This window comes from Cyanistes caeruleus, chromosome 3 (assembly GCF_971803275.1).
Source record: "Cyanistes caeruleus chromosome 3, bCyaCae1.hap1.1, whole genome shotgun sequence".
Taxonomy (NCBI): Eukaryota; Metazoa; Chordata; class Aves; order Passeriformes; family Paridae; genus Cyanistes; species Cyanistes caeruleus.
The window spans coordinates 63149467-63174774 of record NC_141703.1 but is presented as its reverse complement, the minus strand read 5'-3'; the positions used below and the strand labels follow the sequence as shown (position 1 = coordinate 63174774).

The window sequence follows — 25308 nt, the reverse complement described above, 5'->3', positions numbered from 1 at the left end:
CAGTGTGTGGGCTGCAAATGAGAACTCCTGGCTCATGCATTTTGCCCCATAAGCAGTTCTGTCATTGTATGCAGTCTTATTGCTGTTTCCTTTGTCCTCATTGATCCTGCTATAGTATTACTCACATTTTGGGCTCCCAACTTTCTGTAAAAAACCTGTGTAATTTAATTCACTGTCTTTTTGCTAGAACTTTCTGACCACTAATTCTTCTTCTAAGCTCATTATTTTCATATTTTTCTAAGCCTCAGGACTTAAGACTTCTTTGTTTTTTTCTTCCCTAAATCTTCCCTTTGTGATATTGAAGAATCATAAAGTATCATCAGCAAACACAATTTTGTATCTGGAAAATGCATTAAAATCACCTATGTAACCTGCATGAGGGGTAAATAAATTTGTCTTACATAATGCATGAACTATATGAAAACTTTGAAGTATTTCCTTTTCTTTCATCTAAAGTGTGCAGTTAAGAACATATCCAAGGAATATCAAGGAACAAAACCTAGTGCAAGGTCCTGCACCCAGATCAGTGTATTACCAGTACAAGCCAGGGGATGAATGGACTGAGAGCAGCCCTGAAGAGAAGATCTTGGGAATACTGGTCAGTGAAAAATTGGATATGACCCAGCAGTGTGCACTCACAGCCCAGAAAACCAGTCACTCCCTGGCCTGCAACAAGAGCAGCATGGCTAGCAGGTCCAGGGATTATTCCCCTGTACTCTTGTAGAGTACCCTTGTGAGACCCCATCTAGAGTACTGCATCTAGGTTTGCTGTCCCCAGCACAGGAAGGACATGGACCTCTTAAAGATGGTCCAGAGAACCACAAAAATGGTCAGAGGGCTTGAACATCTCTCCTATGAGGAAAGGCAAAGAGTTTGGGATTGTTCAGCCTCGAGAAGAGAAGGTGCCAGGGAAATATTATTGCAGTCTTTCAATATATAAAGGAAGCCTGTAAGAAAGACAGAGGGACTTTTTACCAAGGCTTGTGGTGGCAGGACAAGTGGCAAGGGTTTTAAAATGAAGGAAGGTAGGTTTAGATTAGGCATAAGAAGTAGGCATAAGAAGAAACTTTTTGTAGGGAAGGTGGTAAGATACAAACTTGTTCAGAGAAACTGGGAATGCTCCATCCTTGGAAGGAATGTTCAAGGCCAGGTTGGACTGGGCTCTGAGCAATCTGGTATAGTGGAAGGTGTCCCTGCCCATGGCAGGGGGGTTGGAACTCAGTGATCTTTAAGGTCCCTTCAAACCCAAACCATTCTGTGATTCTACGACCTGAGTGTACAAAGAGAAGAACAGGAAAACTATTATTAAAATATAAACTACTATTAAAAATATAAATATGTTTATTGCTTGTTAATATTCAAAGTACCTTTGAAGAAAAAATGAAGGCATAATTAAAAAATACAAAAAGTCTAATACAACTTATGGCCAAAAGATCTTAGCAATGCTACTGCTAACAAAGCTCTGGCATGATTTTAATACATACTTTTCAGCAGAAAATTTTTGGAGCTGGGCGGTTTTCTTGCAGTCAAGCCATTTTTACCCCTTACTGCAATTACATGGAAAGCTCCATATTGTACAAACAAAGTATCTGAATCCTTAAAAAATAGGTGGAACTCCCACTAAACTGCCAGTTTTGTCAACTCAGACCTGTGACAAAAGATTGCTTTAAAAGCTTGTGGTTCCTAAAGCAGGGCAACTGAACTCATCCCTCCTGTAGAAAATTATTTCTGCGAAGAAGTCCCAAGAAGCAGCTTGAGAGCAAAATTGCAGAAGTTTCAGTGTATACAGGGACTTATGACTCACTGCTGCAGGGCTGTTTGGAGTTAAAAAGAATCCCAGATTGTCTAATCAAACTTTTGCATGTCTTACTCTGCGCCAATGTTATGTGCCACCTTTTCTTCAGCAGGCAAATCACCATTTCTGGCCATCACTGTGGCAAGAGGTTCCTCAACCTGTGAGCACATACAGACCTCCCAGTAATATAGACCTCCCAGTAATGCCACATTTAGATGGGACATTATCACGGATGGTGTTGTAGAGCATTTGGTTCAGATTACCTCCTGGCCATTCCTGATAATTTTTATTCTAGATAAATTGCAGCCAGAATGTCTGATTGCTTTGAACATCTTGCACTGTAGTAAGCCCATATGTTTATCATCACAATCTACAGAGTGCCCTTTGATTTTGATGAGAGAACCATATCTGAGTCAAGTATAGCTGTCTTTGGGAGACTTCCTTTGGGACAAGAGTGGGTGTAAAAGCACTGGCCCACCATAGGACATCCACCAAATGTGAAATTCATGAAAGTGGGAGAAATACTCTTTATTGTAAAATAGGAAATGCTCTAGAGACAAGAGGCCACATGTGTTTGGAGGGCAAAACCAATTATTCAGGCATGTCCTCATCTGTAACTCAGTGACCTCCTTGTATAAAAATATCATCTGACAAGATAGTAAAAATACTTCTGTGAAGACTGAGGAACTGATGAGTGTACAGCTTGTACCTCTGGAAGTGCACTAGGAAACTCCAAATGGGAAAACAAAGAAAACCTGTGAGTTAGTCCAGCTGGGAAGGAGGAGAAAAAATTTACAGTCTCAGTAGTTTTCATTAGCCCCCAAAATTCAAGCTAACTAGCCCCAGAACAGCCTCTGTATTGTATGCTTAATATGATCACGGGACAATTTTCACATAGATGCTCTAAACCAGGTATCAGAATCAAAAGATACAGGTGCTCAAAAGACTCCATAGGAGGCCAAGCGATGCCCTTGAAATCAAAAGAACTTGTCTGGTGTGTTGGATCAGTTACCAGTAACTGGAGGGGACTAGGGCAATAGTTATTTGCCAGTGAACCATGACAAGAAACAATAAGAACTGGCCATGTCTCCCAAAGTGTTCAAGTGAAAATACACAGGAGAAGGGGAAAGGTAGTAATTAAGAACATGTAAGGACCCTTTAAAATGTACTGAATGAGTGTTGGAAACAGGTTTCTCCATCTGAAGAAAACCAAAAGTAGATATGCATGTAGGCACATACTTAAACAAGCAAACAAAAATCCTCAAACTCCCCCCACCAAAAAAAAACAAACCCACAACAAAACAACCAACCAAACAAAAAAACCCCCAAACAAACAAAAAAGTCCCTCACCAAACTGAAAAAGAAACCTTTTGCCAAAGCTAGAGAGACCAATACCAAATCTGTAGCAAGAAATTCAGGTACCTGCTCCAGCTCTCTCTAGCTTATAAAACAGACCAGACATTGTTCTTTGGGTTCTGAGGCCAAACTGTGTGTTCCAGATTGCACTGAAGAACTACATTTTCTTCTTCACCTGAAAGTGATGACATAAAGTTGCTTTTGAGGAAATGACTCCTGCTCCATGCTGTCCTCCAAGCCAGATCCACGTACCATCTGAGAGGCTGCCAGGAGTTTCATGCCAAAATTGCCAAGTAACATCAATTGCAAGAGCTCTGCATAGAATGCAAGAGCATTGGCTTCTGAACCTTACCAGTGTAGATCCAGCTGCCAAAACTTTCTCCAGGGTTTTGGTACCTTCCAATCCAACAGTTTGGCCACAACGACCCTTTCACTGCAGAAACAGGTACCAGTGAGGCACCCAGCAAACTTCCTGGCACTTCAGGAGCTCTGTGGTGAGAATTCCAGGCAGCTGCCAGGACCCTGACTGCTAGAGGAGCACTTTTATGCAGGCAGCCTAATTTCTGTCCTTCACAGTGGCACACACTGAAGTACAAGCCATTCTCTCAAGCACTTGACTGTGCAGATTTATGTTCTAGGGACTTCAGCACCTGGATTGCAGAATATCTCCACAGGGATGTCTGCCTGGACCCGTATCAATCAACATTCAATTCCTTGACTCCCTCCTCTGGGAGATGAGTGCCAGATGTTAGGGACTGTCTTACCTCCTCTTTGATACAATCCTGCCTGACAATTTTCCTCTCACAAGTGCCGATAACTGAACAGAAAAAAAAACAATCCAGAAGAGAAACTAGGACAACTTTTCTATGCAGGCATAGGCTAGAACCTGATCTGAATGGGGAAGAGGAAAGAAGGAATGGTTGTGCAGCTGCAGCATGATTTCATACTGTGAACACATCACTCTAGTGCCTTCAAATCCTCTTGTAAGACTACATCTGCCATATGTGTAAAAGTGACAGTCAAAAAGGCTTTGCTACCACAGACCTTTTTACTTATCTGCCCTTTCCCCAACTTAAAGGTGTGCAGTGGGAGTTCTGACTTTTATTTATGGGAGTACTTTTTCTCTGAAATGATATTTTGATTATTTTCAGGGGTTTTCATTCACGTTCTTTGATTTTGGCAAAGGAAAAATACAGAGCTATGTGCATTTGTGCATTGCATCTACACATATATGAGCAAAGACTCAGAAGAAAATGAGGGAAAAATACCACTTCTGACGAGGCATAACAATTCTGAAAAGATATACACATTTTATGCTTTTGTTTTATAGTAAGAGGTGACATGCTGCTCAGGAGCTGACTTGTAGCAGAATAGATTAAAATTCTTGGACCATCAGTAGCAAGAAATCACAGGGCTGTACTTACAGAGGTCATTAACTGTCCAGACATCTGTTGGGTAACAAATTCTGCCAAACATAGATCATGAAGTGGTTCTTGAATTATGCAAAGGATAATTTCACAATCCAGAAAACAGAGAACTCAAGCAGAGAAAGAGCTGTGTAAGACTTTCTTATTGCCAGTTGGGAAGGAATTCACTACAGAGTCAGAATTACAAGAAAGTTTGATGCTAGTGGCAGTGGTCTGCTGCATTGCTAGCAGTGCAATAAGGAACAGATTTAGATGACAGTCACAATTACAGTTATATACCCACAAAGTAATTTACATTATAGTAAAATTAGCTGTATCAATAAGAGGGACACTGTGACAAAAGTAAAAACTTCAAATGCCTCAGTGAAAACTACTGTAAAACATATTAACACAAAAGCAATAGATTTCAGCATAATAAAAGGCAATTGGGAAACAATGGGCAGATGAAGAAAAGGAAAAATTTATGCTAAGGTCTGGAGTGTTCTAAACAATGTTTAAAATAAAGCATAATAGACTCTAATACACCTTGAAGAAGGAATACTGTCCCATTTTTCATAAATTAACTGCAGTAGCCAGTCGGTAAGGATAACAAATGAGTCCAATTATACTACACTGGACTATAATTGGGTTAAAGGGCTGTCATTTACCTCTGAAATGAGAGCTCAAATGATATCTGTCAACCTTTGGAATCAGGAGTTATTCTGGCATCAGGAGTTATTTATTAGCTGCCGCCGATGTCCAGGACACAGCACAACCAGTCATTGAAAAAAACAAAGAGTGAAAACACTTGTCAGGAGAAATTAGTAGCTTTGGCTTTTTTTCCCTTGGCAGCTCAGGAGAGTTGTATCTAAGTAGATAAGCCATATCTAAGAAGAAATGTCAAGAAGAACATATTGTAACTTTTCCTGAAAGAGAAGATAAAAAGGACCTGAAATGGAAGACATGAAGAAAAATAATAATTGATCAAGGAAAATAAAATTTTATGAAACCAACCTGAAAACCTTGAACAGTATTGGAATGGATGTAATAGTTAAAAGCCTGGTTTTTGTCACCTTTGCATGGTTAAGTTTCATTCTTCGAGACCCCGGTTACATAAATCACTGCTAGCTTTATTCACAAGTCACACAAACCAAAAAACAGAAATGCATATATCAGTGTCAAGTTCCTAAGAAAACAGACTAACAGAAAATAGAAATACCTTAAAAGAGGAAAAGACCAGGAGAAACTCAAATGTTACACTTATCACTCGACTGGTGTACACACACACTCTGCCAAACCTGGAGAAGTATACTTACTGTCAAAATGAATTATGTGATGGGCTTTCTTGGACTTTTTATTTTGGCCCCATGTTTGGAAAATAACCATAAATGGCATGTTGCCTTAAAAATGGCTTACCAACAGGAAAATATTAGAACTGTTCCTGAAACGTTCAAGGCTTTCCGATTGCAACATCATGAAATTGAAAGCCATCTCCAACAACAAAAGAACTCATCACTGACAAAAATAGCACTGCTTGCTGAAGACTGTTGTTATGAAAAAGGGTTACACTTGTAATTCAGGCTTTGCTATAAGCTGTTCTCAAGTCAATTCTAAAATTTTCCTAATGAGAAATGCTTTTGTAGTCTCTAACTCAGTAAGAATTATCCTTTTGCAATTTTCAAAGCTGTGTTTTAAGTGTCCTTCCTTCTCAATTGAAATATTTATAAAACAATACACTATTTTTCTGCAAATTGGTGCAGGACAGATTTGCCCACTGTGGCCACCCACTAAAGTTTTCTATGCCAAATAGGCCTTAAATCAGGGCTTAAATGGGTGCATAAAAGTGGAAAAGAAAAAACCCTCTCACTTAATTTTAATTGCATCTCTTGAATTACATGCTCAGCAACATTCCCAAACACCTTGACATAGGTCCTTAAAGGCATGAAATACAGATGACAGATTTCGTCCCTGGATGAGAAGCTTAATTGGGTTAATTGTATTCTGGAAGACCTATGTCTGTGCTTAATAGATGGCTTTTGTAGAGATTTCCGATTAGCTACTAGTTGAGATTTGATTAAGTTTTCATTAACTGCTAAGTGGAAAAAGATCAACTGGTCCATATTCCATTCAACATCAGTCACCAGCCAGCTGCTTTGCAGGGAGCAACTGAGTGCATCTTTATTTTAGAGTACATTTTGATTTTGGACAAAAGATGGCAATGCATAATAATCACAATCAGAGTAAAAGTTGGACAAAAACCTCTACAGTGAGATAATATTTTAAAGGAAGAACTCCCAGCTCTCAAATACTACATGCAGGTGTGATACCTCAGTGGGAAACAGTTTATGGATGAATGAATAATTCTGTCTGTTTACCAAGACTATACACATTACATTTGCCATTAAAAAACCCCAAACTAAACAAACCACAAACAAAAAAAAACCCAACTCTTTGCTTTGCCTCCCTGGAAAGTGCTTGTAGGCTACCTTTTATCTGTAAGTGCTTTATAATCCAAGCTGATTGTAGCTGAAATTGGTGTCCCTTAGCTGCTTGATTAGTTAGATAAATTCTGCACGCTTGTGTCTGGGATCCATGGTAATGGAGTTACGTTGCTATGCTATGAAATGTGCAGGAAGGTCCAGCACTTCAGGAAGGATATGATTTCCAGGCCTAATGAAACTTGGTAGTGAAGGCAAGAAGGAATGCTTGGAAGAATGAACAAAAGCAATCACTGGAACAGTGACAGGGGATTGATTGCTCAGTTCTAGCTGGTACAGGCAAGACAGCAATGCCCCAGGAAGGTTTCCCTGGGAGGGCTGTAAAAACCACCCCAAAGATCATTTAAAAGTGGTCTTGTGGAGGAAAAGTATCATGGTTCTGTTCCTGTCATCCTGAGGAAAGCCTGCATGGAAACATGTTTGCAGGTATGGGAGGGAGGGGAGGGAGGGGAGGGAGGGGAGGGAGGAACTGTAATTTTGAAAAGTTGAAGTAGATTTTTCCATACTTAATATTCCTCCATGTTACCAAACAGAAGAGGTCTTGCTCTGTTAAACACTGTTACATACATATGAAGACAGTGCATAGTCTAGAAGACCTTTCAATCTATGACCAGAAATAGGAATGAAAAAGCATATATCAAAAACCAATTTTTTTAACGCCAAAAGCCTCCTTATCTTCTATTCAGGTGTCTTGCAACTTCTCCATCATTAACTGACTGAATTCTGCTGTCACAGCCAGATGATCTCAAAGAGATCAGGTTTTTTCTCTGAAAATAATCTTACACTTCTATCATAATTTTATTTGGAAGTACCTAAGTACTTCACAAATACTCATGAACTTAAGTTTCCCAGTACCTACATTCAGTCTGCACACTTAGAAAACAAGCTCTATGAAGCTCCTGTTGTACCCATTTCCTTGCATTTCCACATTAACTGTTCTTCCCCAGGATGGTACACTGTTCTTCGCTGCGGTTCCAACTCCCAAGCCAGGAAACAGCAAGGGATTTGGATCACTGGAGGGGTGGTGGGGAATACAAAAAATCCCTAGGAAGCTTCAAAGGCTATCCTCTGGGTTTCCCAATGGATGGACAATGAAAAGGAGGCTGTCTTTGAAGATGGGCCAAGAGAAGCCAGAATGCCACTTCTTTCAGAGGTCATTGTTCTGCAGAGAGATGTAGTTTCACTGTGTTCTGGTGCTAGGGAACCCAAAGTACAGGCTTCTAAAAGGTGCTAGTTTCAAAGGAAGGCAGCTGCCTCTACAAGTCTTGAAAAAATAGGCATCCTCATTCAAGTCCTAGAATATAAACATAAAACTAAGTTTTCTGTTTACTTAGACTACCTGAATTATGAGATTAAATTAGTTTATCTTTGGTAAGAATTTCAGGAGGAAGGAAAAAAAAAATTAGACTCAAACCCTGCTGCTTTGAAACTCATAAAGAACCCAACAGGACAACCCCCCCCCCCCCTGCAACAATACATGCTGCCATGTATGCAAGACAAGTAAGCAGTAAAAATTTATTAGTAGCAAAAAAGCAAGTGAGTTGAATGCACAAAACATGGATAAAGGAAGACTAAAAAAAGAGGACACAAGTATTAAAAGATAAATTGAAACTCAGAATGCTATATTAAGAGATATGTTTTAATGATATGCAGTAGGATTAAATTAGGAAATGGAAAAAGTAACTGTAAAATATGGGGGGGGGAAGCATTTAATAATGACAATCTAAAAGGCTACAGAACTGTATTCTAAAGAAAGCTCAGAAAAATTTCCCTGTATCATTAGGACCTGGGCTGACTAAGATCTAGAAATTTTCTTTGTGAAAATAATTCCATATTGAGGAGAAAGACAACTGAAAAAAGAAAAAAAAAATACTATCAGTTCTCAGACCTGATTGAAGGTCATTAACACAGCATCTTCCATTCAGTTCTGAAGTTTAGGACAAAATAAGGCCTATGCTATGTGATAATAGAACAAAAATCTCAAAAACATCAACTTGGAGAAGAAGCTATTTAAGGAAAAACACAGTAACAGCAAATGATAGAAAAATGCTTGTCAGCTTTTTCCTTATGATGGGGGTTTTAGGTATATTTTTACACTTATACTTGATTTTTGGGTTATTGACTTAGCATTCAAATGTAAAGTAAATCTGCACCTTCAATACTACCTTATTTGTCCCCAAATGGACAACACCCATTCTCTGAAGATGAGTAAACAAATATTCTTAGGCATACATATACATTCATGCTTCCTTATCGATGTACAATAAATTAAAACCTGTATAGAAGCAGGTGGAATCTTTTGCATCATGAGGACAGCAAGAGTATTCCTCCAGCCAGAAGCTTGCTCTAATCATTCATCTTGACTCAGGAGAAAAGGTAGAACTGGCTCATTTGGACTGTGCATGGGGTGTCACTTTGCCCACCATATTAAAAAAAAAAAAAAAAGTAAAAGAAAGATGTATCTGTTTTCAGTGGCAGCCTCACTCGGTCTCCCTGCTCAGATGTGTCAGCTCTGCCAGTAACGAGCATAAGCACTAATATCACTGGGGTTTGTTCCTTTGCAGCCAATCTCCCACACAGATTTATAAATGCAGCTCTGATGGCAGTACCAGCCATTATGACTCTCACATCAAGAGGCTGATGCACACCTAGAGCTTAGGTTGATTACCTGTCTTTGAAAGAATCTTTCTCAATATTAATCAAATTGGCCTGCTCCCAGCAGCAAAGTACCAATGCCTACCACAGACAACACACACCCAGCCGTGATTCTGCCCTATAGCGGATCTAATATAGATCTAATGTAAGATGCATACGGGCAGGAAGGACTGGATGCTCCAAATGGCCTCAAAGATAACAGCAAAAAGCATAAAGAAAAGTACAGTAAATTAGTTTCCCTGTATAAATCCCACTGGAACTGTGTATAAGTTTTGCCTGTGGGATTCTTGCTTCAGTGGTGATTACCAGGGCTGAGGGCACTAGGGGTAGAGCGGGGCCAGCTTCTTCGATCTCACTTTCCTCTTGCATTGGCAAGAGAGTTACATCATGCCTACAGCTTGCAGTATTCAAAGCTGATTCAGAATCCATGCTGGTTTATAACTGGTTCTACCACCATGAATGAACATGGCTTTTTCCCTGATCTCTCTTCACTTACTGGCAACAAAACATAAAATTTCCAAGTGGCCTTTCAGGATTTATGCAAAGTCTTCATGGCCCAGGCTGCCTTCCACCATGACATTTTCTTGGTATGGCAAGGACTCTAAAATGCCTCTTTTCCAGCACTTTGGAGAAGGAACCACTCCAAAAGTTTCCTGGTTTTCAGATGTTCCCTGAGAAGATGTATGTTTTACACATCAAAGTGATGGTTATATTGGGATGGTCAATGAAACATCAGCAACATACAAACAGAATTTGGCATGTCTGAACAATGTGCTTATCTCAGAAATTTAGAAGGAAGCCAATTAAAGGCCATCATCATACACTCTGTTGACATTACTCCCAAATGAAATTACCAATCCCAAGGCATGATTTGCTAAAGCAGCACTGTAGCCTAGAACTTGAATCCCACTACCTTAGGGAGACAATTATTACTCTTCCAGCAGCCAGTCTTGCTGACCTCAGGAGCTGCAGAAGATACCTTTAACTTTCTTGGGGACCTGAGGGGACAGAAAGTGTCCCAAAATACCACTGTGGAGAGAAAACTCCTGTGAACCAAGCATCTCTGACAGTCCAAATGTTTTACTGCGTAACAGGGACTGGCATGCAGCTGGATTCCAGGGTAACCCAGCAATGTGGCCTCTGTGGCACCTACTGGTTTTCTCCCTCTGACAGGAGGGATTTAGATTAAACAATAGAACCTGTACCAGAACAGCCTTGCTGCAGGTCATGAGACCCGGCACCACTGCTTGAGCTCTAATACTGAACTTCTGGAAAGATAAAAGCAGCTCGAATCACCAGGTGCACATGAGCTGGGGCACTCACCACCAGCAGCATGATCCACTGTGAGAAATAATCATAGCAAAAAGAAGTTACTTTCAAAGTTGCTGTATTTTGGTCTGCACCAGCTCCAAAGATTCCTTCCCAGCTCTCCTAGGATCCTTAAGATTGGAGATACTTTAATGGCCTTGAATGGTAAACTGGGCTGAAAGTAAGTGTCCTTGATTTCAACCCAAAGCCTAAGAAACGATGGCACAGGTCACAGGTGCAGCACTGACAGGAAAGCCAAAATAAGCTCCTTGAAGGCATAAGAATGCATACCAATTTGCAATGGAAATGCAATTCTATCCCTCTCTTCCTAGAAATGCTAATCTTCCATTAGTCTTAAAAAAAAAAAAAAAAAAAAAAAAAAAAAAAAAAAAAAAAAAAAGCTAATCAAGCTCTTGCTTAACAAGACAGAAATCTTGCCTGGAAGACCAAGATGAATTAAGCCAAAACACTGCCAATTTTATCTTGGGAAAAGGAAGGAGCACAGTGGCTTTAAACCTTCTAGAGCGGTAGCTGTGGAAGCACATCAGCTGGATCAAGGGAAAAAAAAAATATCAGTCAGATATGAAGCAGAGCATTCTCCTGAACAGATTATGCGAAGAAATGGCTCTGGAGTTACTGCTCCAAGGCTGTGAGCAGAAACAGCCGACTCAGTTGCTGGGGGAAAAAAACCCAAACCCTAACAAATCGCCAAAAATCTGAGAACAGAGATCTTCATCATTAAGTGGTTAGCAACGCTCCATAATTACAAGATTCATAAGAACTAAATTTGGAATGCCTTAGCATGGATGAAAGAAACCTTAGTAGTTAATCACTGCCCGTATGGAAGGAAAAAGGTCACAGCTAAAGCTAGCCTTAAATTTAATTTTTTTTTTTTCCTAGGGATCGAGTGAAAGGCCAGACCGTGTCTCTGGGGTTCATCTTCAAAATGGTACCGGACCGTCTTCTGCATCCTAAACCCAGTGCACACGCCAGGCGACCCCCGTGCTGCCTGCCAGGAGCCGAAGCTCCCTCGAGGAGCGACCCCCCCCCCCTCCTCCCGCTCCCTCAGCACCGGGGCCGGCGGGACTCCCCGGGCCGGAGGGGCTGCGTGGGCATCTGGCTGCAGCCCAGGTCACCCAGAGCCCCTAAAGGACTCCCCTCGTCCCGGCCAGGGGACAGGACCCGCTGCGGGGGCAGGCGGGGGAACCGCAGCTTCAAGGAGAGCGGCGGCGCCCGGAGACGGGGCGGGGAATAGCGCCCGCCCTCTTCCCTCCCTCTTTCCTTCCTTCCCACCCCCGTGACTCACCCGCCGCTCCCGGCGGCGACAAGCCGCCAGCGCCGGAGTCACCGCCCCGGCCCGGCCCGGCCCCGCGCTCCCCAGGGGCCACCCCCGCCCTCCCCGAGCGGGCGGGTCGGGCAGGGCGCTGCCCCCGAGGGACGCGTCACCCCGCAGCCCCCGAAATAGCTCAGCGAGAGGGGCGGCGGCGACAGATCCCTTCCCCCTCCGTCCCTCCCGTCCCGCCCGCGCTGCCCCTCCGCATGCTCGGCGCCTGGAGCTCATCCACGGGGCGCGTCCATGGCAGCACCGGCGCTGCCCGCCCTGCCCCGTGTCCCCCGGCCGGCCGCCCCCCAGCCCGCGGCTGCGCCTGCGCGCCCCCGCCACCCGCGTCCCCGACGGCTGCGGCCGGCCCGCCCCGCCGATTTGAATATGCTAATGAGCGGTTACCGGAGCCCTATGGTGGAGCCGGGAGGCAGTCACGTGGGACAGGGACGTGTCCTTGAGGGGCGGGGCCGACCTACCCAGGCTGCTTTAAAAGCGAGCGGCGAGCGAGGAAGCGCCTCAGTCAGAGCGAGAAAGTGCCGGGGTGGCGGGGCCGCGGCTGCTCCGCCTGAAACTTCTGAGTAACATCAACAGGGGGAGGGGAGGGCGGGCGGCGGTGGAGGAGGAAGGTGGTGGTGGGGGGAAGGTTAGCCAGCAGCGCAGCCCTATCCGCCTCTCCCTCATAAACCAGCCTGTGTTGGGTTGAGCAGGCCCCTCACACAAAGGAGGGCAGGGCAGGCAGGGCTGCCCCCCCTTCCCCCCCGCCTCGGCAGAGGGGCAGCGGGGAGGCGCCCTTCCCCGTGCACAGCACTCACAGCCACTTACTCCTCTCCCGTCCCCCGTCTTCTCTCTCTTCTCCCCTTTTCCCCCTCACCTTCCCCCCACGGTTCTCCCCTCAGCCCCCCGCCCGCTGTCCATGTAGCCGTCCGGCCGCCGGCCCCTCCGCACTATGCCCATCTTACTCTTCCTGATAGACACGTCCGCCTCCATGAACCAGCGCACCCATCTGGGCACCACCTATCTGGACATAGCCAAAGGCGCTGTAGAGACTTTCATGAAGGTACCGGGCTCTGCCTTGCGAGAGGAGACGAGAGGAAGCGAGCGAGAGTGACTGCGCGGGGAGGGGAGGGGGCGGCAGGGAGCGGGGGGCTGCCTGGGCCGGGGGCGCGGGGCGAGGGCGGGCGGGAGAGAGCGAGAGAGTGCGTGTGTGTGCGGGGAGGGAGGGGAGGGCCGGGCCGAGCCGGGGGGCTCCGCCGGCGGCGCCGCCTCTCGGCTCACCCTCTGCTTTGTCCCCCGCGCCGCAGCTCCGAGCCCGGGACCCGGCCAGCAGGGGAGACAGGTACATGCTGGTCACTTTCGAGGAGCCTCCCTACGCTATCAAGGTAACCCCCGCTCACCCCCTCCTCCTCCCCGGCCTCCTTCCGGCCCGTCCGCCCCTCGCCCGCCTCGCCCCGGCTGCCGGCGGTCCGGGGGAGCGCGGCACACACGGGCTCCGGCGGCGGCGCTGACATCAACATGGCCGACGCTTTTCCCCTGTGCGGTGTGTGCGAGCAGCAATGAACTGTGGGGGATATTTATTCAAGTTGGGAGAAGTGACAGCAACTCCAAGGAGAGTTCGGCTTGGAAGGGGCGAGCCGGGGGAAGGACCGACTTCAGCCCGGAGAGCCCCGGACTCGGAAGGGGACGGCACTTCCCTGGCCCCGCCACGGCGGGGGAGGGGGGGACGCACCGCGCGGGGGAAGGGGGCGGCGGGTCCACATGACACAGGACGGTGAACCTGTTGGAGGTCGCTTCACAGCGCAGTTGGCGTCTATCTGGGCACAACTCTGAGATGGTGATGTAAATAGCTCTAAGGTTTGGGCACCGGTGTCCTCAAAGAAATTTGTCCCGTGGAACAAAACAAAATGCTTTTGCGTTTGGTAAATGGGGAGCGCTAAAGATTAAGAGAAGTGCATCGTTTCAGGCTTTTTGGATCAATATCAAATACTGCTAACTTCTGAGGTATTTTGTTAGCATTTCTAGTGAGCCGCATGCAGTGGGGAAGGCTCTTTGTAGCCTAACAAGAAAGCAAAACTCGTCTCTGCAGTATGAATCTTCTCATGTTTCTCTTTGCAGGCTGGCTGGAAGGAAAACCATGCAACGTTTATGAATGAACTGAAAAACCTTCAAGCTGAAGGACTTACGACTCTTGGCCAGTCCCTAAGGACAGCTTTTGATTTATTAAATTTAAATAGATTAGTAACTGGCATAGACAACTATGGGCAGGTAGGTTGACTGTTGCTAGGTGGAAAAATCTTAAAACACAAACTTCCCAGAGACAGCAATTAGCTAGTTGTCCAAAGTGGCATCTTCATGGAATATTCAATATGGGGGCTTCTTCCAAAGTAAGCAGAGCTCAGCTAGCTTGAAGAAATACAGTCACTGAATACCCAGTGGTATTCAGTGGGTACCCAACTTACTTTTTTCCTTTAATTTTGGTCATTTCTCAGTTTTTAAGCTGTGATGTAGCCTCCAAGTTGACCTTTTCGGTTGAAAGTTTTTTTTGTCAAGCGTGTGCTCAGTACCTTAGCTGGTGAGCCTGTTAGGGTTATGAAAACTTTGCTTTCTCTATACAGTGCTGAACAGTTTGGGAGATGAGCCATTTTTCTAACAACACTGCATGTCCAAAAGTACTGGAAGGAGCACAACTTTTTCAAAACACTTTCTTTCCAGTGAGTTTACCTCAACATTTCTCTGCGTATGTGTATTTTTATAAACCTGCCTGTTGTATCAGAGCCTCGAGAGACTTTGCTTTTTTAATCTCTCTATTGCAACTATCCCTTTGAAACAGGATTTTTTTGGTGTGGGCCAGCATTCTCATGCTCATTAGTATGAGCTGCTGAAATACAGATGTTGTAGGTTAAACATGTGCATTAGGACTCAGAGTTCTTTCTGGTGCTGGATCAAAGCCTGGATTTCCTTCACTTGAAGGGTACTACTCGTGTTGGGCAAAGTATATAATGTACTCATGTGGGGCCTACTGACTTGAATCTCCCCTTTTTGTTGGTTATTCTCATGTAATTGTCCACTCTCTGAGGATTAGTGCTTAGTACTGCTCTTGGTATTTAACATGGGAATGTGGTTGTGAACATAAGTCCCCGTCTCTTTCCAGTCTAAGCAGGGTTCGTGATAACATGCCATGTTTGTTTGTGAAGGAAATTTGTCATGCTGCATTGTATGGCTTCCCCATGAGATGATCAAGTGAGCCTAAACATTTTTACGATGCCTGTTTAGGATGTAACTTTAAAAAAAGTGCTAGTTCCACACATGGGAACACATTTTCCTATGGCCGTCTGCTGTCCTCATACATCTGTGTGTAATTTTCCCATTTTTCTGGTGTTTTTGTTTAGTTACAGGAGCTGTATTACTCTTGAACACTTAACCCCTCTAGGCCCACACACAAAATACTTGCTCTTTCCCATTGCTACTGATAATTACTCTAATTAAACCCATGTCAAATAATTTGCTCTAAGTGAACCAGCTGTGCTCAACTACTCAAGTGGGCAGTTTGAGTTGTCATGACTGTTTTGACTCACTAATAGTGTTCATTACTGCAATAGCTGTTCTTTTGCCTGTGAAACAATGACTGTTTGATCTGTTCTGGTTGCAATTCTCACTGGGCTTGAACCCATCCTCACTTAGGAACATTTTTCTCCATTCCACATGTGGAGCTGGCTGTTGAAGAGGTATTCACATGTTTAGTCAGGTGACTAAATCAAAATTCTAACTCTATTTAGCAAAAATAGATGAATGTATTGCAAATGGCAGGTCATCTGGTGCTGAAGTCAAAGGTTCCCATTTTGGCTATTCTAACCTAAATAGCAATTTTTAAAAAAGAAATCAAATTCCACAAACTGATCCTTCAGCATTTGCAGGATGAGATCTGGGGCAGCTAATTGTCCTCAACTTCACACTGGTCTTTGTTTTGGTAGCTTGCCATCTTGTTCTTGTCTACCACCTAAAATTTAATCCAAATGCTTACCATTGCATGGTATAAGAAACTTAAAAACCAGGAAAATAAAAGTGGTCAGAGTGCTTAGTTGCAATTGAAATAGTTTTCATTCAGAACAGAAGCTGCTGATTAACTTTTTTCTAAAGAAGCTACAAATACTAAGACTACAAAATAGTAGTTAACTGAAATTTAGCAGGCAGATATTGGAAGACTGAGTATGTCAGAGTAAGAGAAGATAATTTTACAAAAAACCCCAATGTATAGACCATCTTAGGTGTGGTATTATGTGATGTAATAAAATCCAAACTTCATCTTCTGCGGGAAATTTCTGTGGCTAAAAAATCTTTGGACTGTCATGCTTGTATTTTGGTGTATTGACTTCTAAATAGTTGTCGAGATCCACTTGTTACATGAAAATGAACAAATGTAAAACAGACTTTTCTTACACATGCAAATGACAAGACATGATACAAGCCTGATGGGATTGTCTGGTTATGTCTCTACCAGTGTGATATCTTGTACCCCTGCTGAGTGTGAACTGTTTGTTTAAATGGCAGAGTGACGCAATATACTCGATTTCTTTCAAAGTTGACCAGAGTTCTCCATCAGCTGACCTTCTGAACAAGAATGGTGGCTGAACGGTCATTCTGAAGTTGGGGAAAATCTGCTTCATATTTTCTTGCAGCTTTAATGTTTGGATTTTTATTATCATACTGCTCTTTAAGCAAATAAGTACTGGCATAAAGATTGAGTTACCATGTGATCAGCTGATCACAGGATCTCATGTTTAGATCTTAAAGGACACTGTCAACACACTTAAATTATCAAGAGCCTGGAAGATTTTTTCATAAGCTATTTCTGATATGAATGCTATATTAAGGCATTATAAATATTTTCCCTTACTGTGGGGTTGCTAGATCAAATTGTTTTGGAGGCTTTTGTCAAGAAAAAATGGTTTTGAAAAGTACACATTTTAAGGTGGCTGTTCCTTTAACTTTTGCAGCACTTCAAGACTGATAATTTCACTCTTGTACTGCTTGCATCCAATTATAGGTCTCCCCCCTCCTTAGTATGCTTTGTGATGATTATGATAGCAGAAGAATAAACCTTCAAATAGGGTGTCAGTTTTTAGAGTTCAGTAAAAATAGCAATAATTTTCACCTTCTGCATTTTTATGGAGAGGTTAGGGTAAAAAATACAGCATTTAGATGTCTTCAGGAAGAAATCAGTTGAAACACACCAAGATCAGTAAGGGTTTACTGTCACATCACACAAAATATTGTACTTCATTAGCCCAGTTTACTCTTGGATAATTGACTTATTTTCTCCAGTTCAGCTTTTCCATTATTTCAGGTAGTCTGAAAGACCAAGCCTTTTACCAGCAGGTTTTTTGTCCCCTTGAAGTACACTCTTAGGTCTTGCAACTATGGCTTGTTCCACAGGACATGAATAGTCACAATTTAACCAAATAGTTTTGTGTAGCAAATGTTCAGCTTGTTATAGTGGATAGAAGGGTTAAATACTGATAGATGTTTCTGTGGAAACAGAAAGCATTCAAAATGTAGCAGCGGTTAAGAGTGAAAATGAAAACAAATAGTTCAAGTGAACCACCATTCAGTTACCTGCAGTTTGTAGTGAGGTTTCTAAGACTATGCACTAAATCTGAGGTAGGTAAAATATGTATCAATGGTGTTTTGATATTCACATGGAGAGGACCAACATAGCCCTACAAAAACTGGAATCTGATGGATTCTTGAAGTTGCTGAAACACTGATTTATTGATACCCCATGTGTTTCATGTTGCCTGTTATTTGTGAAATGATGAAAGTCTTTTTTCAACAGTATTGCGTAGAGTAAGTTTGAGAGGATAAAATATACTTAACTGAGAGCATTTCAAAGTGCTTGATATTTCAAAGTATTTTTGAAATTTTTTTCAGGGTGAAATTGCTTTAATACTGCATATAGAAAGTGCTTTTTGATAATATAAGCTTGCTATGATTTTTTTTAATCTCACTAGTGTATTTTGTATGTTTTTCTGCAGCATTACTACTACTATGGGTTTGACTTTTAAACAAATCTAGTGTAACAAAACCACATGCTAACTTTGTTGCAAGAAGCAGAAAAGTCAACTCTAATGTCTAATACAAGTGGATTTAGAATAGGTATTTTTTTTTCACAATGATGAATAAGATGCTGCCTGGATTTAGATTAGCACAAGAAACACCGGGTGACTTACCAGGCTGTGTGCAGTCTTGGTGAAAGCCTTTTACTCTTTAGTGTGTTCCGGATATGAGCAGAAGTGTAACTAAAATTCTTTGAGGAAAAACTAAAATCAAAATGGAATTCAACTAATAAAGAATATTTTGGAAACTTAAAAATATGCTCAGAGCTGGAATGACCTATTTCTGACATGGAAGTTGGAAGGTATCCTGTATATGATGGCATTGTTTTTAAATGACTTGGGTTTTTTCCAAGTGTTTTGTTCATGCCATGTATGACCATTAAACAACACAATCTTAGGATAGCTGCTACTTTATAGTTCTCTCTGAGTATGTTTAGACCCATTTATAGCTACAGTAGCAGAAGTGCTGACGTGTTCCCACAGTAAAACTTGGCATTGGTATGTAGGGTTCGGGATGCTTTGCCATAATGGCTGTAATCCTGTAGTATTCCAACTACAGGTAAACAGTGTACCTAGGAGATAATGTCTAATCATACTTGTAGGGACAAAACAGCTTTAAGTCACACATTCTAGGCTAACTGCTTGCTTATACGCTTGTCTAGGATCTCCTGAGCTTATAAAACCACAACAATCACATGTGAAAGAAATACTGTTTCCAACATGGACTGCATTTTGATTTTGCAGTGATATGTTCTGTTTTCTTTAAATTGTTGAGCAGGTTTATTTTCCCAAGAGGCATTTGAGGATTGTTACTGGATTTTGTTCTCAAAAGTTAAAATCCTTTGAAGTATGGCTTTTGTCTTGGTATTTTGGGATCATAACACACTGCACTGAAATGGCCTGTGCTGCATGTGCCTCCAAATTTGGAACTAACGTTTAGGTTAGCATTTCCTGCTTTGTCATGCTGGCACTGTTGCATGTGCAGTTTGCTTCTCATGTTGGTAGAGGCAGAGCTTTGCATGTCTAGAGTAGCTCTCCTGGCCTCTTTTTTTGGTCTCCTTTGCCAAGAAAACCAAATAGGAGAATTTCAGACAGTTGTAAACAACTTCACAAGTGTAAGTGCAGAAATGAGAGGCTTTCTTACAGTCTCCTGTTTTCTGTGGAATAGCAATGGATTTAACGTGAACCTGTATGCCTGCTGATGTCAAAGATCTGTATGTGAAGTGCTGGTAAAAATCAATCATTCATTTGCTGTGTGATGAAATTAAGCATACTGGTTTGAACTTCTACCTTTCAGACCATAATCTTTAAACATGCTATCTTTGAAATTTTTAGTTAGTTTTGTTTTAGAGTACCCTTCAGTGATAGCTGCAGCAAGCTCTGTTCAAGTGTTTTTTCACATTGTGAGCTGGAGCTGCTTGCCCTTTAGCCTTCCCAGTACAACAAAGTTCAGCAAAATGTGTAAATGTTTTTAAAATCACTTGTCTAGTTCTATTTCAGTATGTTTTTAAAGAATTTGAAACAACCTTACATGAAATACTTTATTTTTTCCAATGGAAATAATCTCATCAATCTGTTCCAGTAGCAGAAAGAAGATACTTCAAACAAATCTGATTTGGAAGAGGTAGTGCTGTAACATGTTCACTGATAAATTATCTGCATACACTGTGCATATTGTCTGGCTACATTGAACAAATACAGAATATGTCACTGCGCTCATATAGTGCACTGATAGTGTTTTCTGATGCTCAGTATACAGAGTGAGTAAAAACTGGCCATCTCTCTCACAACAGCCCTCCCAGCTTTGAATCCTAGAACACCAGCTTGATTGTATGCATTTGTCTGTAAGGTATACTAAGCCTTACTCGTTAGATCTCTGCTCTGGACCTTGTGGCCTCTCATGGACCGTAGTTGTGCTAAGTTTGCTTCAAGTGGTGTGACTTCATGTAGTAAAATAAATCGGTGATTGATCAGTGAGATTAATAAACTGGACTGAACTGTAGTGGTTCAAAATTGGTTTTAAACAGCTAAGTTGCTCCTGCTGTTGTGGTGATAAACTCCAGGAAGGAATTGTGGGGGAGTCTTTGGGAAGTTATTCTGAAGAATTGCTCTATGTTCATAGGTCAATAAGCTACTTGGAATTCACTCAGTCTAGTACAGTCAGTACTCTGGATTATTAGCCCCTAAAAATGTGGGGAGATTTTTGTGTACAAGTGTGTATTTTCTCCTTGGTGGTGTGTTTTCTGGTTTGTTTTTTTCCCCCTCTATTTTATGTGCTGGCAACTATAGGACTTGTTACCCTTCTCCAGTATGTGGAGAATAGAGGCCTGGCTTAGCACTGTGAATTGCACTGACTGAGCCAGAACCAGCTCTGTAAAGTCATTGCTGCGAAGCAGAAAGGCTGCTGTAATTAGGGACTTGATCCAGGGCTTGGCAAGGTCAGTTATTTTAGGAATAAAACATTCAGAAATATTTTTAGGGAATATAACCAAAATCAAACTCAGAGTCTTTGGAGCTGACTTTAAAGTTATGTTTGGTATGGATTGTGTTATTTTATTTTTCTTAGAAAAAGTTTGTAAAGGCTCAAATGGAACCTATTTTTAGTAGCTCACATTTACTATGTTCGCTTAAATAACTTTGAAAACTGGTGTAACTTACTGGCTGATTATCCAATATCAGATGATTCCAGTAGTGATTCATTTATTAATCTGTAGTGAACTGATAAGATGAATCTTTTTCTATAAGTTACAATTTCCATTACCTTAAAAATAAGATAAAAGTTGTGATTGCAGTTGATATTGCTGCTTAGGTAGTTAATTTAAGAAAGTTCAAGTTCTTCCTCTTCTGGGATTATATATCTGTCACATCAGTATTTAAATATTTCAAATGTTAGTGGCCTTTTGTTCTTCATTTCAATGTGGTTTGTCACTGTTTAGTTACTTGCTGGAATTCATTATATATAAAATTCCTGTTCCATGCATGTTTTACTTTTTCTTTTAACTGTCACATAATTGTGAAAGACTGAAGGACTGAATTGTTTTTGAAACTTACTAAGGACCTCATCTAAATTGGAACACTTACAAGTTAATCAAGAAACTATCACTTACATAATGTGATATTTAAAACTCAATTAAATCTGTTCTTAAATGAAAGAAACAGGACAAACCTATATACTAACCTGTGATCTTTGAAACTGTGACTTACTAATATTGGGACCCCTCTGATTTAGGGGTTTTAAGTTTAGGTTTTAAGTTGGATGTCGTAGTAAATCTACTATGTATTCATCATTTTTCTTGTTCAACATGAACAGAGTCTTAAACTGTTTCCTTAACACACGCTTTCTCTTGTTGCATGTGTACTACTCAAAGTGGAGATCTTGTATTCCAAAATGATCTGTTCTTAAATTTAAACTCATTTTCAGGCGGCTTTGAGTTGCCATTTTTTGTTTTCTTGCTGCTGGTTTTGTTTTTGGCACAAACTTTTTGAGAGAGTTCCAAAATGACTGAAGTTGCACAATTAAATAGTCTTTAAGCAGTTCATTCAGTGCCAGACTTGGAAACCTCAATGTGTAAAGTTATGAGCATCTATAAAAATGATACTAAGCACAGTGAATTTTCTTGTGGCATGTTTCAGGATGGATGTGCAATGAAATCATTGCCTATAGAACACAAATTTGCAAACTTCAGCAAAGCAAACAGCTGATGTGCTTAGATAAATTTCTGTGACTTTGTTTTTGAAAATGGGTTTGATGTCTCTTGTGCAATTCAGATAGCTGTTTTGTCTCTAGCATTTATAGTTATAGAAGTCATATCTGACTGGATCTTTGATTTTTGGTGTACAGCTTTGACTGGACATGGCTAGTTTAAACCACATTTGGAGGTTCAGTAGTCAATTGAAGTCATAAATGGCTATTTTAAAAAAGATTTTTGGAGATAATGCCGAGGTCCAGAATACCAAGGGGCAAATTACTTGCTTTCATCCCATTTTTCCTCAGTACCTTAAATTTTCTTTTCTTAAAATTAACTGAGGTAGCCTGTGTTATGAACATAATGGTTGTTTCAAGAATTGTCCCCTAGTTCTGTAGCTGATGTGCTGAGGAGTTTGATCTCTGGCTCAGCTTTAGGAAAAGTCTGCTATTGCAATTGAGCTATTACAATTATGTTCTGCTTTGAAAACCTTTTGCTAACTGATTTTTCTTTAAAATTCTTTTTATATAAGTCTATAACTTAATTTGTTCCTGGTTGCCTGAAATGCAGAAAGCATTTTACCACCAAACAGTGGTATGTATGAACAGGATGCGTGCAAAAAATTATTTCATCCATTGCTAATCTGTAATGCCAGTAAGGAATGAAACTGAAGCCAAGTAACTGCCTTGTAATACTACATAGGTATTCCGATTAAGGAACTGTGACTAGCCCATGTCTTGGGCATTACCTCTTAGGTTTTTGTTACATAGTTTTAAGAATTGTCTAGAATGTGGGAAATTAATTTTCCTACAATAACCTTGCTGTAATCTATGGAGGAGGACAGCTGAATTTAGGTTTTGTAATCTCACCTCATGGAGGAAAGATATTTTTTGGTAGCCATCCTTACTGTAAAATTTTTGCAATTTTGTGGACTTTCAGAGTAAGAATGAATGCAGGAGAAATCATTACTGCTTGACAAGCATTTTCTGTTTTTTTTGGCGGGGAAGGGAAGATGGTGAGTTAATGGGTGCATGGATTTAGACCTTGATAAAAGGTCTTCCTAAAACTGTTTTTAAGGTCTTGTCCAAAAGACAAAACAATTTAAGATGGGGAGGTGGCTAGCTTCAAAGGCAAAGGGAATGTGTCTATAGTACAATTTAATGTTTGTGGCTGAGCCTTCCAAAGATGGGCAGTCTGCAGAAAAAAAAAAGGAAGAAATGGAATGATAGTATGTGCTTCCATGCTGTCTAGAAATCATGAACCAACTATTGGATTAAACATATGTTAAGAAATTATAGTTCAGTGATGGATTACTACTTATTTGTACTTAAGCAAGAACATTTCGGGATTTTAGATATATGGTTTTGGATAGGAGGTATTAACCTGTTCGTGTGTGTTTTGAGGTAGTATGCAAACAGAGCATGCCTCAGGCTTATCTTGTTACTCAATTCACCTTATATGAGGATAGATTTTATTAACTTGTGCCCCCTCTGCTGGCTGGTGTTCCAATTACAGAGTAAAGTACAAGTTCACATAGGTGAGGTACTCTCTGATTGGCTATTTTGGCCAAATATCAGTTTATAAATGTTATTTTTTTGCATCTGAAACTATGGTGAAACCCATGGGAGTTTTAATTTGGAAGACTAAGTGGTGGTGTTGAGAGATGGTATTTTCATAGCACATTTACCGTCTTGGGCTCAGTCAAGACTCCTTAAACATTTGTCAAACCTGTTTCTTTCTCTCATCCCTTAGTTGAAGTGATGTGATCTTTTTACTCACCCTGGATGTGTATATTGTTACATATACAGAGGAACTAGGTTTTTACAGTTATTGGAACCACAGTTGAGTCTTCTAAAACCTGCTACTATCACCTGCTTTTCTGACAGTAGTTGTTTTCCCCTTAAGATTTAGAGTTATCTTCTTTTGGTTATACTGAGGTGATCTCTCAAATTATCTTTGGCAGGTGATGAATTTTCCTGTGTTCTTTCTGAAACCTGTCTGTTGGTTAGTTAGTATTCCTGGCTGCCTAGCATGAAGGAAAGGCAGAGCACAAGTCCTCACATTTTGAGTACTGCAGGGAGACCTAAGATATGTTAGTATTATGACAGAGGATGCTTGTCCATACTGCAGGTGTGTGTGGGACTAGCTATAACAGTAAGAATCATCCTGTTGTCCTACAGCCCTTTCAGAAAAACACTGAGGATTTTTTCTAGGAGACAGTGTAATTTCTGGAATGGGGCTTTCACTGGGTTGTTTCATAAGTTTCCTCTTTGTGATTGGTGTTGCTGCCTTTGTCATTAATCAGGCATCAAGGGAGATTTCTGCTTTGTATTAAAATTTCTTTTATGGCTTGAAATTTTAACATGTTTCAAAACAGTTATCCTGACCAAAACTCAGCCTGGTTGGTGTAGCTCTCATTGAACTTCTGTGATTTCTGAAAGTGATCTTTCTATATCTGCTGTACAAATATCTGATCTTCTGCTAAGACAGACCTACCACTGCAAAACTGTATTATATACTGAATAATCCATAGCATCAAGGAAACATATTGAAACCCTTATGGATGGCAAGACAGATAAGTTAGTAACTTTTGTTGTGCATGGAGTCCATCTTGTCAGACCTTAAGCTTGTACAGAATTTGTATGTTCTTCAGCTCTTATTCATTCAGGCTGAAAGCACAGAAGTTGCTCTGACACTGAGGTGCTTCCACTTCAGGGAATCAATTTCTCTTCTAAAACAGACATAGTAAGTACAATTTCAAAGTTTTTTATCATGCAGGTTCAGTCACTTAGATAACACTAAGTGATGGAATTTAGAGGTACTGTATTTTTCAGTCTGGCTACAGAATTATGGTGCTCTTGTGGCATATCCTGTGAGCAGTCAGATTTATCAAAGAAAATGGTGTAGTAGAATTGGACTGCCCTTTTTGCACTCCCTCACCCCCAGCATATTCTTCCTTGTGTTCTGATAGATGAAAATTTCTATGAGTTAGAATAGAAAATTTCTATTTTAAAATGAAAAGAGTGTGTTTGTGATAAATATTAATTAGGCGATAGAGTAGCTTCATCTGGGGAAACTTCTGTTTAAAGACATTTTGCTTCCTATCAAGTAATAGGAAAGAATTTACTGATCTACCAAAATTGAAAGCGTATTAATTCCCTAGTACTGTA

The 25308-nt window shown here is 41.3% G+C and overlaps 2 protein-coding genes across 24 annotated transcripts in view; one reads left to right on the top strand and one right to left on the bottom strand.

Annotated features, from left to right (window-relative positions):
• The window catches only part of WDFY2 (WD repeat and FYVE domain containing 2), a 77765-nt gene extending 64035 nt beyond the window's left edge, over positions 1–13730 (bottom strand). The window contains exons 1-4 of one of the 4 annotated variants that reach the window (XM_086881375.1): positions 13618–13730; positions 5226–5303; positions 3218–3326; positions 1098–1270 (exon numbers count right to left, since the gene is read on the bottom strand). The gene's annotated coding sequence lies outside the window, so the exon portion shown is untranslated. Of the gene's footprint in view, positions 1–1097; positions 1271–3217; positions 4192–5225; positions 5304–12324; positions 12398–13617 lie in introns of those variants that run through there. The other 3 variants (XM_086881374.1, XM_086881376.1, XM_086881377.1) reach the window with 3 other exon arrangements.
• INTS6 (integrator complex subunit 6) overlaps positions 12749–25308 on the top strand; it is a 39193-nt gene continuing 26633 nt past the window's right edge. For 5 of the 20 annotated variants that reach the window (XR_015284662.1, XM_086881368.1, XM_086881364.1 and 2 more), the window contains exons 1-4: positions 12856–12985; positions 13239–13399; positions 13644–13721; positions 14455–14604. Coding sequence is in view for 16 of the 20 variants with exons in the window: in XM_086881368.1 (XP_086737494.1) it covers positions 13289–13399; positions 13644–13721; positions 14455–14604 (339 nt within the window). In the remaining 4 variants the exon portion in view is untranslated. Of the gene's footprint in view, positions 12986–13238; positions 13400–13638; positions 13722–14454; positions 14605–14954; positions 15051–25308 lie in introns of those variants that run through there. The other 15 variants (XR_015284665.1, XM_086881367.1, XM_086881366.1 and 12 more) reach the window with 9 other exon arrangements.